Here is a 16,690-nt window from a genome sequence, read left to right on the forward strand (position 1 = left end):
TTACCTAAGTAATTACCTAAGTGTAATTACCTGGTGATGAGGTCTCTGTGCTTGGATACAATAATACAAGTGGAGCACACCAAAGATCTATTCAGTTTAATAAGCACATTTTCCTTAAAGTCAAATGTTCGCTTGACTATTCCTAAGGTTTTGGTTGGCTTTTCTTACTGCAGCTGCCACTTGGTGTGCAACTTTCAGTGATTTGTGGATTCTGTGTTCAGAGGTCATTTTCTTCTTCATTCGACTGCAAGGTAACGTTAATTTGGTAGTTGAGACCAACTGTTATGTCCCACATGCAAGGTCTTCCATTTTTCAATAATAAATAGCTTTTGCCAGGCTTCCAACTACAGTACAGTACTGTATTTGTGGAGTTGGAGACCTCTTTGTAATGCCTCAATCTCATTTTAATATCTCACTTTACCATAAATCTTAGTGCCATCTGCAAATCTGATGATGTGGTTTGTAATATTCTCATCTGTCATTGTTGTGGATGAAAAAAAAAAGTTTCCCCATAAAGGACTTTTGTAGTACCCCCATTCAATGCATTTCTCCAGTCAGATTAATTTCCATCGAGGACAACCTTTTGCTTTCTTTGTTTTAACCATTGTTTTATCCTTTCTAGTATTCTAACATTTATTCCACATTCCTGTAATGTCCTTGCCAGCACCTTATGTAGCAACAAACATGTAGCTTGTGCTACATAAGGTGCTACATGTTATGAAACATGTAGCACCTTATGAAAAACTTCAGCAACATCTATATATATTACATCTACTGGAAGTCCTTTGTCTGAATAGCTGGTTACATTTATAAAAATATGAGCAGGTAAGGCAGGAACTACTTTTAACGAACCTACGTTGCAATTACAATAGGTTCACTACATTATTCACCTTTGTGAAAAAAGCGGCACTTGGGCTACTAATGTGTCATATTGTGATATGTTTCCTCTACAGCTGCGTGAGAAACTAAAGCTGCAGGTTAACTGTACTATTTCTGGACGAATTTGTAAGACTAGGCAAGACTACTCGACTGAAAACTAATTAAATGAGCCACAACAGGTGTAGGCTCCACATCTGCCCCCCCAGGTATTTATTTACCAAACACTAATCTTAGAAACTATGACTTGTACTACTCTATTAACAGCTAATGTTTTTTTTAGAAAGATTGCACACTAATAAACTGCTCTTGTGAGGCAACGAGGAATGACTTAATTCCGGGCGAGACAGAGCACCAAGACTCACCTCTGAGACGTGACAATCTTCCACACCACCACCACCACCAACCTCTTTATCATGCTCTACCCAACTTACAATCAACCTTTACCAGGTAGCCGGGCCCTAAGTTAATGACTCGGGGTAGTAATTTAACCTACCTGTCAGGAATAGGTAAAGAGAATGCTAATCAGGGAAAAAAAAGATCAGTTTATGTGCGGCCAAGAACACCATATTTCGCTAACCCGAAGTACTGTGTGCAGAGCGGCGCTTCCGCTACCGGCCGTGTATTAAGGTATGTCTATGATATAATTAACAGAGGTAAATAAATATGTTGATGACGTGTCTGCCACCAACGCCTACCTCAAACAGCTGATTACCTCCTCACGGCTGGGCGGCCATCTTGAGGTCGCTTGCCCGCCAAAACGCTGTCCTGACCACTACTACAGAGAACGACATACAGATGGTACTCTATTATATTATATATTTGTACACACACTGGGTCCTATCGCCAGGGATCTGAAGATCTGAAACATATGTTAGGTTTATGGAGATTACCCCCGAGGTACCTAAGCCATCTACTAATCTTCTTACAGGATGCATCACCACAACAGCTGCCTAGCTTCCAGGAATCTATTTAATGCTAATCTTTGTCAAATTTTCTTACAATGTATCTGTTACCGTTTCTTAAACTTTGCTAGAAATTACCTACTTAAAAGTATCTGTTAGATTAAGGACCTGCTCGAAACGCTATGCGTGTTAGTGACTTTACAAGAATGTAAAAGCATCAATGCTATGTACTCTCATAAACCCAATGTACCTTCTTGTATATAAATAAATAAATAAATAAATAAATAAATAAATAAATAAATAAATAAATAAATAAATAAATAAATAAATAAATAAATAAATAAATAAATAAATAAATAAATAAATAAATAAATAAATAAATAAATAGCACCAAGCACCAATATAGCACAAATAAATAAAAAAATATATAAATAAATAAATAAATATTTAATGCTAACTGAACAACAACAACAGCATTAGGTGTAAGGAAACGTTGAGTTAATTAATTAACGTCTCTCTCCTGCCACAAGAATCGAATGCGAGACCTTTCGGTTGTACTCCGACTGCGTTGACCACTGCGCTACAGCACGTCTGATACCATACTACTTGTGTAAAGGAGGAAATGTATATGTTTATCTCTCAGAATGTTTGGTAATAAGTTTATTGCTTGTGATGTGTGTCTATGTATGTATTAACACGATGTACTGAACGGGGTGAGAATAGCTTGAGCTACCTCATCCCTTTGTGTGTATTTACCTCAATAAACTTATTTCAATTTCAATTTCAATTTCAACTGCGCTACAGCGACATTACAGCTCCAATATGTGTAGGCAGAAACTGTAAACGCAGTGTGACGATAGAGGAATGTTTTGTGGGGTCACATCACTATGCAGTCCTGTGTAAACTTTACCTAAATTTACATGATTTTACCTGAAATTACCTGAAGTCCACTATTTCTCCAGTGGCCTCGACGACGACAGGAAGCCGTCGGCTTGTCAAAGGTCTCCCCCACTCCATAAATAGCCTAATTTTGGGCTAAACCCAACCACTTGGGCTGGACGGTAGAGCCACGGTCGTGCTTCATGCAGGTCGGCGTTCAATCCCCAACCGTCCAAGTGGTTGGGCGCCATTCCTTCTCCCCGTCCCAGCCCAAATCCTTATCCTGACCCCTTCCAAATGCTATATAGTCGTAATAGCTTGGCGCTTTCTCCTGATAGCCTCCTCACCGTTCCTAGTTTTGGGCTATCGTCTGTTTGTGTTTGAAGTAATTTGTAATCAGTTATTTGTAAAACCACAAGTGCTTAAGGCTGTGTATAAGAGGGTCAGAGGTATTATGTACTTTATGGTTATATCAGCACGTAGGTGTGAGCAAGAGTCTCACGCTAAGCAGTTTGATGTAGAATTCTCTTGTGAGATCATGATTCTCCGGCCACGGTATCACTACGCTTATGTTAACATTGCAGACGAGGCTGCAAAACTTGCAACTAAGAGAAGAAATGTAGACATTTACATACCACAGAGTTTATCACGGATTAAGAAAGTAATTAGAAACAGAGTAATGCAAAAGATGTACAGTACAGATGGAGGATCAGGACAGAGGAGGATAGTATGAGGCTACAGGATGATCTAGACAAACTGAAGGAATGGTCCGACAAATGGCTACTAAAGTTCAACCCAAGTAAATGTAAGGTAATGAAACTAGGAGGCCAGTCACTGGATAACGAATGGGAGATGAAGTCCTTCACGAAACGGACAAAGAGAAAGATCTGGGAGTTGATATCACGCCAAACCTGTCTCCCGAAGCCCCCATCAAAAGAATAACATCAGCAGCCTATGCGAGGCTGGCTAACATCAGAACTGCTTTCAGAAACCTGTGTAAGGAATCCTTCAGAACCTTGTAAACCACATATGTAAGGCCAATTCTGGAGTATGCAGCCCCAGCATGGAGCCCGTATCTAGTCAAGCACAAGACGAAGCTGGAAAAAGTTCAGAGGTATGCCACTAGACTAGTCCCACAACTAAGAGGCATGAGTTATGAGGATAGACTACGTGAACTGCACCTCACGTCGCTGGAAGACAGAAAGAAGATCTAGGGGAGACATGATCGCCACATGCAAAATTCTCAGGGGAATTGACAGGGTGGACAAGGATGGATTATTTAACACGAGTGGCACACGCACAAGGGAACACAGGTGGAAGCTGAGTGCCCAAATGAGCCACAAAGACATTAGAAAGAACTTTTTCAGTGTCAGTAGTTAGTAAATGGAATGCACTAGGAAGTGATGTGGTGGAGGCTGACTCCATACACAGTTTCAAATGTAGATATGACAGAGCCCATTACGCTCAGGAATCTGTACTTCAGTTGATTGACGGTTGAGAGGCGGGACCAAAGAGCCAGAGTTCAACCCCCGCAAGCACAATTAGGTGAGTACCACAACACAGCAGTTGCAACATCAGGATCTGCGGGTTGGTACAAGAATTCAACCAACTACGAACCACTTAGTTTGATGAAAGGGAGCAGTAGAGCAACAGAAGTGCACTTACATCGCATCAGGCTTGGATACCCTTGTGCATGAGAAATAGGCTTACAGGTTCCGGAAGATGAGAGGAAATGTCAGCACTGGAGAAATGCCCGACATACCACTGGAACATTATCTAACATAGTGCACAGTTACAAACCCATTAAGATTTCAACTTAGATTAAACAGAGCAGAAGTTGTTAAACACATATGGCAAAATCTTACTGAAGCGACCATAAGAGTCATAAATACTCATACTCCGCCCAAGTAAAACAGAAACAAGCAACACTTAGTGGGCCAGCCAGAGGCTTAGGGCCCACACCACACAGGAATATCCTTGCAAAAAAAATACGCTTATCTTGGCAGACATCTTTGTTTCCCCCATAAATAATCCAGAACTGCAAATCTGAAACTGAAGTTTTGCGAGTTAGAGGCTACTGCTGGTTTGCAATTTGTCATCTAGCAAATTCAAAACCAACGTAATATTCAACAATGGAACTGTTAAATCAAAATCAAATCAAAATGTTTATTCAGGTAAAGTACATACATTCAAGGTGAGATACAAACATTGATGGATTTATTGATAGAGCTAGTACATACAAAGCCTAAAGCCATTATTACGCAAAGGGTTTCGGGCAGGAAAAACACTTAGACTAAAACTTAAGAGTATATATACTACACTAATTAATGGAGACGCGTAGGATAGAGTTGATGGGTGGGAGGGGGAGGGGAGAGGCAGCCTCGCCCCACCCTGTGTTCACACTCAGTGTTGGTGCAGGCAACAGCCTCAGGCGAGGCTTTCTGTCCATTATGCAGGAGCTGTCCTCGCTACACGCCCGCCTGCATGCCTCGCTCAGGGACATACCTTCACATGAACAAGGGGACACAAGTGGAAACTGAGTACCCAAATAAGCCACAGGGACCTCAAAAAGAATTTTTTCGGTGTCAGAGTAGTTAATAATTTTAGAGAGTTAGGCTCTCTATTCTTACCATTGTTGGTGGAATGCATTAGGCAGTGATGTGGTGGAGGCAAACTCCATACACAGTTTCAAATGTAGATATGATAGAGCCCAATAGGCTCAGGAATCTGTACACCAGTTGATTGACAGTTGAGAGGCGGGACCAAAGAGCCAGAGCTCAACCCCCGCAAGCACAACTAGGTTAGTACACACATACTCACGTACTAATGCCAGCCCAAGCTTTCGTGCATGTATTTTACCTGAATTTACCTGAGGGCCACCATATTTCTAGTGGTGACCCTAAGAGGGTGGCCTGGATTTTCCAACCTCAAGAAACCGTCGTACTAAAGTGTCCTTATCTTAACCTACCGGAGAACCCAAAACAGAAAACGGGACAGTACGTCACTTTCGCGCGCCGCTTCCATTTTCTAGTACGACATTTTTTGACTTTAGAGTATACGTCAAATTTCGAAGTTTTACTGGGAGGACGGGTTGAAGATTCAGAACCAACCCTAACCGGATTGCGTGTTGGTGGTTTCGTAACACTGTAACACTCAATCACTAATGTATGTACTTTCTCAACCCAATGTACCTTCTTGTAAATAAATAAGTAAATAAAATAAATAAAATAAGCAAGTGACGTACGTGGCTTTCCAGAAAAGTGTGTCCCACTTTCGACAGACTGGCACGGCTGAAGGCTACAGCCGGCCTGGCCATAAAAGCCAGCAGAAGCCTTAATATGGTCCGCCATCATCAAATAACCCCCGAGAATACATCTTTTATCCTCGCGCTCGATCCCCGGCTTGCAGTTCTTAGTGTGTGTGTTCGCCTTAACTCCCAGCTGACCCCCAACACTGTCTTAAACTAAACTCAGAGAGCCATCGAGGTCACCACTCTTACACAGGGGGAAATTAAAGCTATACCCAACAGGTAATCAATAAAAACCATGTTTGAGTAACGTTAAATCAACATTAGATATTTACACCAAGGACCACCGTCTCTTACGACAAGCACCACCTGCCTCTCACACCATCTGTCCTTGCAACAAGCACCACCTGCCCTTGCAACAAGCACCACCTGTACTTGCAACAAGCACCATCTGCCCTTGCAACAAGCACCACCTGCCCTTGCAACAAGCACCACCTGTACTTGCAACAAGCACCATCTGCCCTTGCAACAAGCACCACCTGCCCTTGCAACAAGCACCATCTGCCCTTGCAACAAGCACCATCTGCCCTTGCAACAAGCACCACCTGCCCTTGCAACAAGCACCACCTGTACTTGCAACAAGCACCATCTGCCCTTGCAACAAGCACCACCTGCCCTTGCAACAAGCACCACATGTCCTTGCAACAAGCACCATCTGCCCTTGCAACAAGCACCACCAGCCCTTGCAACAAGCACCACCTGTCCTTGCAACAAGCACCACTTGTCCTTGCAACAAACACCACCTGGTTCTTACAACAAGCCCGAGCCTCCATTACGTCAAGCACCAGTTCAATTAAATTAAAATGTTTTATCCATAAATGTTCGCATAAATAGTTGTGAGTTTCTACAAATGTACAGTAAATTATTTACTTAATTTAACATGTACATGTCATAATAATAGGTTAACATGTAATAATTGTCATTATGAAATGTTGATAACTAGGTTTAGGATCTCCATTTATCAGTGATTTAAAAACAATTTAAGAGTTGTCACATTCAGACTCATCAATGTCGTGATGGACACCACAGTCATCACACGCAGCAATGAACACTTGAGGCCATATTCATTCGAGAGCGGGTACCAGTAATCAACATTCAGATGAATTCAACATCGAGCACACAATTGTTTGATGGCTCTCCTTTGACCCAGAAGGAAGATACGGTAGACAACCATTAGCTGATGCTAGAGCAGTTGTTAAACACATATGGCAAAATCTTACTGAAGCGACCATACGAGTCATAAATACTCACACTCCGCCCAAGTAAAACAGAAACAAGCAACACTTAGTGAGCCAGCCAGAGGCTTAAGACCCGCGCAGGAATATCCCCGCCAAAATAAAATAAAAATGGGGATGTTAGGCACAATCACCTCACCCTATTTATCGTCGCTCTCTACAATTCAGACTTAATCGTAGGGTGAGGTGACCCCACGTTTATAAATGTTTTTACAGTAAATTTCAGAGTATTTTACGGGCTCACCATAGCCCGTGCTACATGGACACTTCGTTCTGAGTAGCTAAATCTAAAACAACAACAATTTCAGGGCTTCAGTAGCTTCACATTCCAGTAAGTAGTTCAACAGCGGCGCCTCTGCTTCTCTTCCACAGATATGACACTCTTTAACTATTGGGTTTATTACCTCCCAGCAGCACTTGTAACCAAGTCTGAGTCTGTGTATGGCTACTGCAATGTTTCTTTGCCGTAAACATTCCAGATACATTGCAGTAGCCATACACAGACTCAGACTTGGTTACAAGTGCTGCTGGGAGGTAATAAACCCAATAGTTAAAGAGTGTCATATCTGTGGAACAGATGCAGAGGCGCCGCTGTTGAACTACTTACTGGAATGTGAAGCTACTGAAGCCCTGCGCATCAAACTCAACATTAATCCAGCGAAAGCAACTACATTAGATGCAAATTCCACAGGAACTACAATGACTAGAAAAGCCGTTGAAGAATGGGACACACTAGTGAACACTGTGCATCTAAATCCGCCACCAAGATAATGTTATCAAAACAAGATTAAAACCAGTGCGCTAAAACGAAACAGGGAAAAAGGAAGAAACCCCACCTCTATTTAAAACTTTGACCCAAATATCACAGTAACAAGGTTATCGCGAATAACCGAACTCAATTACGGGCTCACTATAGCCCGTGCTACATGGATATTTCGTTCCGAGTTGCTAAATCTAAAACCAACTGTAATCTTAGTATACCTGTGTCCTTAGTGTTAGGCACATATTTCTGAAGGTGTCACATTGTTGGTGAAATTGTAGAAGAAATGAAAAGATTAAGTGATTTCTTCACCCTCTGCTGTAGATGGTAGAAGGTATTTTCTTAGAATGGACACTAATTTTAGTTTTAGTTTAGTAAGAGATGCGTTTCGCTGACCTCTGTCAACATTATCAAAGGCAGAGTTGAAGTAGATACAAGTTTTTGAGCAGCCGGGAATATAGCCGGAGTGACTTGAAGGTAAAGTACCTTACTTATGGGCCAATAGGCTCATTATAGCTTACCATTGTCCTATGTTTCCATGATGGCTTGGGCAGTATGTTGGATGTTTGGCCGTGTTCTGGAAGATGGCAGTGTAAGCTGGATGGTGATAATTGGCTGGGTTTGTTTGATGTGTAATGCCTCGCTAATGTCCACTCTTTTGTTCTATCTGTCGATTATTTTGGTGTTGTTTGTCAGGACATCTTTAGTGATGATTTGGTTATGGGTGGAGATATATGTTCCTTGATAGGGGGCTTGTTGTTCATGCATTATTAGGTGCCTTGAAGGAGATGTTGTTTTGACAATATATATATATATTGAGATCGTTGGGCTGAGAGTCCCAATTGGCCATGCTGACCTGTGACGTGTGTCATCCAGGAACCCTGTTATACCTGTTGACACATCCGTTACCTTCTGATGTGTGTCATCCAGGAACCGTTATACCTGTTGACACATCCGTTGCCTTCTGACGTGTGTCATCCAGGAACCGTTATACCTGTTGACACATCCGTTGCCTTCTGACGTGTGTCATCCAGGAACCGTTATCCCTGTTGACACATCCGTTGCCTTCTGACGTGTCATCCAGGAACCGTTATACCTGTTGACACATCCGTTGCCTTCTGACGTGTGTCATCCAGGACGCCTGAGTCATGGTTGACACGCCGGCTGCTGGTAACGTCATCTGGGAACCTGCCTCAGCTTCCATCGCCTCACCCGCTGTGAACGAGATAAGATATTATCTTAAAAAATAACTATCGCGGGGATTATATCGACCGCAATTTTCATTTCATGTTTATTTTGTACTAGTTCTTTCACAGACTAAGCCGCGAGCAAATGTGCCGCTTCTCTTATTTTGAAAGTGTGTTGTGCTGGAAGTTGATGTTTACATACTGGTGTCTGGGAGTATAAAGGTGGCTGGAGGCGGCGACTCCAGCAGTCCCGGTCCAGCCTCGTCAGGAGCAGAACGCAGCTGCAGGTACTCTCGCACACCATGGCGGTCAAAGTGTTACTTCTCCTTCTTATAGGTAAGTTTCCTGTCCCCTGTTTCAAGCGTGTACGGAAGTATAAGCTGCCTTATATTAAACAAAAGATGCATATGTGAGTTATTTCATTTTGCTCGTATTAAGTTTCGAAGAATTGGTTAGTTTATATACTATTGAAATGGGCTTTATGAGAATGTTAATTTGGTGCATACTGCTTGCAGTAACACGGATAGCATGTTGGTATTTCATTTTATATGCAATACTTACTCACAAACTCATGTATAAATTAACGTAATATTCAACATTGACAAATGAAATGAAAATATATGTATATGTCAATCATACACATGGTGTGCATAAGATTTGATGTAAGTATGTAGGTGAAGGAGTTCTTCCTGCAGAGAATAATGGAGACGTGCTTACTGTGGTGGGAAATGTGCTGGTATATTTAGAAGACGTAAAGTGAGAAGAACAATGTATACTTGAAATACCTGTAATGTGTGTGATCGACAAGACAGGAATTTGTGCAAGAGAAGTTGAGAGCAAAGTCAGAGAAGGGAAGTGGCTGGATCAAGTGATGCTTTCTTTGGTTAAGAACAAGACAGGGAGAGAGATAGAGGACTGGTGAGGCATAGTGGTTAGAGTCATTAAGAATTGCATATATCTTTAACTTTGAAATGTGTGAATGGGAAATATAAGCAATAGACAAGAATCCTATAGCGGTAGAAGTTTGTGGTGTAAATGTTGGCAGGCGTGTGTTCGATAATTTCTAAATGGTGGAAGAATTCTTGAGTGAATGTGCTGGTTTCTCCTGATGTTGTGTGGTGTGCAAGACACAGAGACTGAATGGGTACAATGATTGCATATATTTTGTCTTCTTTTTCCATACTTCTGGCCTGTAGTATTCGGGCAAATGCCACCTCGCACTGTCGAAGTGGGACACTAGGTAATGGTAAAAATGTTCTCTCTCCTTGCCATAATTTTGATTGGTATTGAAACCTACTTTTACTTTGAATTAAGAAAACCCCTTGTCCGATATACACATTCAATGTTCTGTGGTTTATGCCTTATTATTCGTGAACAATTCAAAATAAAAAATGCCGAGCTCAAAATGCCGAACTCCTACGTGTTACACATAATGAGCTCAGTATCCGAACCCCAATATATGTATAGCTAAGCAAGTTACAACATTGAATAACTGTTCCAAAATAAACAATATATTTTTCCTTGTACGTTCATGTGTGACCTGTAGTGTGTAATGTTTGGTACTTGTTCTGCCACAGGGGCGTGTGTCGCTATACCTAATGGTCAAACCGACGACAGCCTAGTCCGCCATGTTCGCCAGACAAGGCCTCTGCCCCGGCCATCCAGGCCTCAAATCTCTCCCACCCCGCCCCCTGGCCACATACCACGCCCTCTCATCCAGACTCTCCCAGCTAGAATTACTCGAAACGCCAGGGCTCAACTGCCACCGAAGTCAGAACTGACCAAGCCTCTTCCTCGGCCTTCACGACCCCAGCAGCGTCCCCAGGGAGATCCCACCCCACCCCCTGGCCACATACCACGCCCTCTCGTCCAGACTCTCCCAGCTAGAATTACCCGGAACGCCAGAGCTCAGCTGCCCCCGAAGTCTGAACTGACGAAGCCTCTTCCTCGGCCTTCACGACCCCAACAACGTCCCCAGGTAGATCCCATCCCGCCCCCTGGTCACATACCACGCCCTCTCGTCCAGACTCTCCCAGCACGAATTACCCGGAGCGCCGAGCCTCAGCTGCCCCCGAAGTCTGAACTGACCAAGCCTGCTCCACGGCCTCCACGACCCCAGGGAGATCCAATCCCTCCCTCAGACCTCAGCATTCAGACTCTTCCTGCAAGACTTACCCGTAGCGCCGAGCCTCAGCTGCCCCCGAAGTCTCATCTGACCAAGCCTCTTCCTCGGCCTTCGCACAGTAAGTAACCCAAGTCAACATTATATGGACACATACTCTGTTTACTGGGGGAGTTTCACCCATTAAACACTGATTCATCATTTCGTGGCTCACACTTACTCGTAAAATTAAATTTTCAAGCGCTGCGTCATGAACATAGTAACTACAAGCCACATTTTAGTTTAAGTTGAATACCTCGTGTAATGTGCTGGCTAATATTATATTTTAACAACTATTATAATTTAGTATGTTCTTCTCTTAAGCTAAATGTGTACCTTTCTATACCGGACGATTGTCTCTCTAAACCAAGCATGTGTGCCTTTCTAAACCGAGACCTCTGCCGTTTTATAGACTTTGTCTCTGTCCCTATCTAAACCGTGTCTGGGTTAAAATCAAGGTATTACATTACCCTGCTGTGGTGATTTATCTATTGGAGGTCTCGAGTTATAAATATATTTCAGAAGGAACTAAATATTAACTTTCAACTTTCAGAGCAAAAGCTCATTAGAATGTTACAGTTTTAAGGGAATAAAGCAAAAATTCTTGTGCTTAACTCACCTAGTTTGTTGGTTAGCCCAAGAATCAAGCAACGCTCTTTACTCGTGTTAATAAGTAACATTTTGCTGATACAAAAAATATATTATATCATCAAGGTCTATTGATTACATTATAGATTCCAGTATGAGGCTACAAATATTATTAGTCTTGTCTGTTGTTATTTTGCCTTAAAATAGAATGTAGAAATGTGTGAGACATGAAAATATAGAACTCATAAAGGTAAAGAAATTTACAATCTGTTTTGAACAGAAACTGTAAATAAAATTGTTTATTCTTACAGGAATCAGACACTAAGACCCTTCCAGGACCATTCCCTAACAGCCCCAACTCTTCCAGGCCCACTGACACCAGATGAACTTCCTTCAAAGTCCGAACTAACAAAACCTGCTTCACGGCCCGAAACCCTCCCAGCTATTCTTCCTGGGGACCTGACTAAACCTGCTGAGATTTCCGAATCTCCTGAAGATGGCGGCTTTGCTCCTCTACCTACCGGACCTATTGTGGAACCCAGACCTACCCCAGGAGAATTGACAAAGCCCGCTAATCGTTCCAAAAGTCTTGATCGTGATGGCTTTGCTCCACTACCTACCGGACCCATTGTGGAACCCAGACCATCCCCAGGACAACTGTCTAAACCAGCTCGTCGCCCTTCAAGGCCTTAAGGCCCAATACCATTTGGTAATTTTGAGATAAATAGTACGAACCTTAAAAGCTTTTCTGCTTTAGAAATAAAATGATTAGTATATGGCAATTACATTTGTTTTACAAACATAAGTATGTATATGTGACCCTAAGACCCAGCATCCAGTAGGACAACTAAGGTAATCTTACTGCTGTTCAATATCCAGCGACAATGATGGTGCTACAGTCTCTTCGGCTTGGTGCCGTCTTTTGATAATTGCTTACTTAATTGTTTGCTAATAATGTATATTCATTGCGAATTGTGGGTGCGCATATATGATAATAAATTTTTAACAACGTATTTGCGTATTTGTTACGTTATATCCTATTGACATCGAAGTATGAGTGCTAATTAAGAGGCTTCCTACCCGGCCCCCATGATCTACTCTACATAAGTGGAAAACTATTTTCAAATGAAATGCAATATGACACTCATAAACATAGAGTTGTATAGGCGAAAGGTAAAAGGATGTTAATTAAATATTTGGTGGCAAGCTAATATTCAATCACCAATGATAAATTCTAGAACACTAAATGTCTGTGCTGGTAAAATTTGCTCATCAAATGGTCGCTATATTTTCAATACATTATATTATATGTATAACTACTACGGTATATAATTACTGAATGTGGACAGGCGACCTCAAAATGTCCTCGTGTTGTCCGAATAGTTGCGTAAACGATCTGGAAAAGAAGCCTCTAGTGCAGGTCTTATATGTATTATATTAGGTTTAAAATTATGCCTAAGTGCTTATAATAGGCCTAAAAGAGGTTGGTGATCCATTTTGTATAATGCCGTTCATAATACCAATAGTTCAAAACGAACTTTTGTTTGTCACTCTCAATATTTTGTAAATATGGACTGTAAATTTTGTAAATATAAATTTTCCCTCTCCCCGGGAAAATATGGGTAAACGACGTTAATGTAACTTTGAACGTTGATCCTACGTTGATTTATTGTTAATCAAGGGGCATAACATCCAAGAGTAGCGTTGGTTCGACGTTGAATGCACGTTAATTAAACTTTGAATCTACGTCGATTCAAAGTTGAATTGGCGTTACTCTTGGATATTGTGCCCACTGGGATCATATGTTGTCAGCTGCAAGTCCCTAAAGTCGCTATATGTATTCAAGTTCAAGTATGTTTATCGAGACCAGGAAAAAAAATACATCTCAAAGGGATAGAGTAGTTTAGGCTATTTCTACCCCCCTTTTCTATATGTACTACCATTCTGGAGGATGAGTCCCAGTATTGCACACTGGTGAAAGTTATTTCAGTAGCAACGGCCACTACACACAAATATATAATGGAATTATGAGGGAATCCTTCCTCATTATGACTGGATCAGGATCTGTATCTCTAATATCACCGTTAATCAAATTCTACTTGCATGCTCTCACTATTGATTAGGTGAGGCAGTACAGTGATGATACCATGGAACATTCTAGAAGGTGCCGAGTCGACATGATACGTATGTATCGATTAACAAAGATAATGGTAAATAAATGCTTCAAACTCGCACTGTATCTTGTGCCACCCACTTCCCCAGTATATGTGCCTAAGACATGAATCTTCACCATTGTAATCACTGCTATCAACTTATATTTATGATGAACGCAAATTTTGCTACAATGTACCTATTAATAATCCTCAAATTTTACTATAATGGACCTTTTAATATTCTTCAAGTTTACTCACAATGTACCTATTAATATTCTTAAAATTTACTCACAATGTACTTATTAATTTTCTTCAAGTTTACTCACAATGTACCTATTAATATTCTTAAAATTTACTCACAATGTACCTATAAATATTCTTCAAGTTTACTCACAATGTACCTATTAATATTCTTAAAATTTACTCACAATGTACTTATTAATATTCTTCAAGTTTACTCACAATGTACCTATAAATGTTCTTCAAATTTTGCTACAAATTACCTACTTACAATTATCTGTTAGATTAAAGACCTGCCCGAAACGCTACGCGTGTTAATGGCGTTGGAAGAATGTAAAATCATCAATACTATGTACTCGTAAACCCAGTGTACCTTCTTGTATAGAAATAAATAGATAAATGTATATAAATGACCTAAAACATCTTATCATATTAATATATTGGAGTCACGCGTACGTAGTTCTATATGGTGAGTAGAACGTCATGATATTACTTGAGTTTACCTGTGAGCCGCCTGGGTTCCTCAATTGGAACTCTAGGGGCCTCGACGAGGACATGAAGCCGGCGGCTTGTTGAAGATCCCTCCATTTGCCTTGATCTTTTCCAGCTGTATTTTAAAAGTTAACAGCCCAGAATGAGCATGGAGGACCATCTGGGCCCGGAATAGTCTTCTTAGCCATATAGCAATTCCCGTTTTCGGGGACACGAAGCCTGTTAGGCTTATCGAGGTCAACCTAGGCCCAACTACTGAATTTTTCCAGGATGCAACCCACAACAGTTTGAAGCTGTTGTAGGGTAGTTGTTGTTGTTATAGATTCAGCTACTGGAAACAAGTTCCAAGTAGCACGGGCTATGGTGAGCCCGTAGCTTACCTGGCACAGGAGCGGGGCAAATAGCATGGGCTATAGTGAGCCCGTAGTGGTCTTACCTGACACAGGAGCGTTGCGTGTAGGGTAGCTGAACCCATGTATACATACCTGAGGTCAGAAAGGGTTAGGTTAACGAGTGAATAGTGTGAGGAAATCTGAGAGTTCCTTTAAGAAATTTGAGTGTGTGTGTGGTTTGGTGTTTGGATTAAGTAAGTAATTATCAAAAGAAGACACCAAGCCAGGGAGACCATTAGTGTCTCAGTGGTGTGTGGCAGGATTTTCAAAAGGCGATAAACATCACCGAGGATGCCAATCCGAGAACATAAGCACATAAGGCGAGCGATATCAAAGGTTTCAGATATGCAATTCATTAGTGCTAATGAGAGTTTTGCTTCTCTCATTAAGCTAATGAGTTTGGAGCGAGTATATTGTTTATACTCGCTCCATATACTAAAATATATTGTTTATACTCGCTACATAATAATTTATAATTATTAAGGCAACCACAATATTTTACTGCCACACCAGCAAGTATAGTTTAGTCCTGAAGTGAACATAGTTCAGACTACAGCAAACTCTTATAGTGTATATATATATACTTCTCGGAACATATACTCAGAGAATTGGGATATCATCTCTGTATATATATACATCAGTATTTTTAATATACTAATTTATTTTATATAGTTTTACAGTTATGTTTTGCATGTGAGTGTTGTATTGTTATGTATAGCCTAATTTCTTTTCTAGGGGAAGGAAAACCCTGATTTTAAACCTCCGCTGCCTTGCGGCCATACCCCTTTTTTGGGAAAGGCTTCAGGAGTCAACCTCGAGGAAAAATCCGGAGTTGGAGCCCCTAAGGCAGTTCGTTGTTGACGTCGACCTCGTTCTGGCAGCTCCTGCGACGTTGCTGGAACCATGTGTATTGGCATTTGCCTTTCTATTGGATAATTTCAGCAACGTGGAGAGGGGGGGACCTGCTGTATGGGTAACAGCTTCTCCTCCATATCTACCTACCCAGGCTTTGCGCCCTGTCAGGGCACAACTCCATAGTCTTAGACTGAAGGATGCCTACTAATTTCTTTTTTAATTTCTGTATGTTGTGTATTCTAAGATTCATTTGGTCAGCTAATTTTGTCCAAATTTATTGCGACATTATTGGCATTCATTCGCACGTGAACTTCATTATTTCTTCTCACCATCTTGACCTCTGTGTACCTGTTACTTCTTTCCATCGTGACCTCTGTGGACTTGTTAATTCTCCTTATCTCGACCTCTGGAACCCCCGGCACGTCTCACTACCCATTCCTTCATCTTACTACTACCACAATGCCGGACACTTCTTTTCCCACTGGCCAACCCTTCAGAGGTGTCCCAACTTCCAAATAATGCCGTGACGAAGACCTTCGTACATTTGAGGAGCATCCAGTCACCCTGTATTTACCTTACTGCCGACTTTCTTTCCTAGAACTCTGTTACGCTTGAGAGGTATGACGTCCCTGGACCTGAACCCGTGTGCTTAGTCTGCAG

General features: G+C 41.5%; 2 protein-coding genes across 6 annotated transcripts in view; one reads left to right on the top strand and one right to left on the bottom strand.

Moving 5' to 3' along the window:
• Sec71 (ADP ribosylation factor guanine nucleotide exchange factor Sec71) overlaps positions 1-1,705 on the bottom strand; it is a 46,968-nt gene extending 45,263 nt beyond the window's left edge. For 2 of the 4 annotated variants that reach the window (XM_045757394.2, XM_045757391.2), the window contains exon 1: positions 1,575-1,705. The gene's annotated coding sequence lies outside the window, so the exon portion shown is untranslated. Of the gene's footprint in view, positions 1-1,456; positions 1,482-1,574 lie in introns of those variants that run through there. The other 2 variants (XM_045757395.2, XM_045757392.2) reach the window with 2 other exon arrangements.
• Positions 1,706-9,303: 7,598 nt separating this feature from the next.
• LOC123767603 (apidaecins type 14) lies at positions 9,304-12,909 on the top strand. 2 transcript variants are annotated; one of them, XM_045757390.2, is made up of 3 exons: positions 9,304-9,485; positions 10,727-11,392; positions 12,210-12,424. In XM_045757390.2, the coding sequence occupies exons 1-3, from the start codon at positions 9,452-9,454 to the stop codon at positions 12,221-12,223; spliced, it is 714 nt and encodes a 237-aa protein (XP_045613346.1). In that variant the 5' UTR covers positions 9,304-9,451; the 3' UTR covers positions 12,224-12,424. The 2 variants fall into 2 exon arrangements, with proteins under 2 accessions (XP_045613346.1, XP_045613345.2); XM_045757389.2 differs by having other exon boundaries at positions 9,307-9,485; positions 12,266-12,909.
• Positions 12,910-16,690: the final 3,781 nt, after the last annotated feature.

The sequence above is a fragment of the Procambarus clarkii genome, chromosome 67, assembly GCF_040958095.1.
Source record: "Procambarus clarkii isolate CNS0578487 chromosome 67, FALCON_Pclarkii_2.0, whole genome shotgun sequence".
Taxonomy (NCBI): Eukaryota; Metazoa; Arthropoda; class Malacostraca; order Decapoda; family Cambaridae; genus Procambarus; species Procambarus clarkii.

Bases quoted from the DNA above. Each gene is read 5' to 3' on its own strand.
- LOC123767603 (XM_045757389.2), top strand. From the start codon at position 9,452: ATGGCGGTCAAAGTGTTACTTCTCCTTCTTATAG. The intron at 9,486-10,726 runs GTAAGTTTCCTG...GTTCTGCCACAG, and splicing joins GTTACTTCTCCTTCTTATAG to GGGCGTGTGTCGCTATACCT. The intron at 11,393-12,265 runs GTAAGTAACCCA...CAACTCTTCCAG, and splicing joins TCTTCCTCGGCCTTCGCACA to GCCCACTGACACCAGATGAA.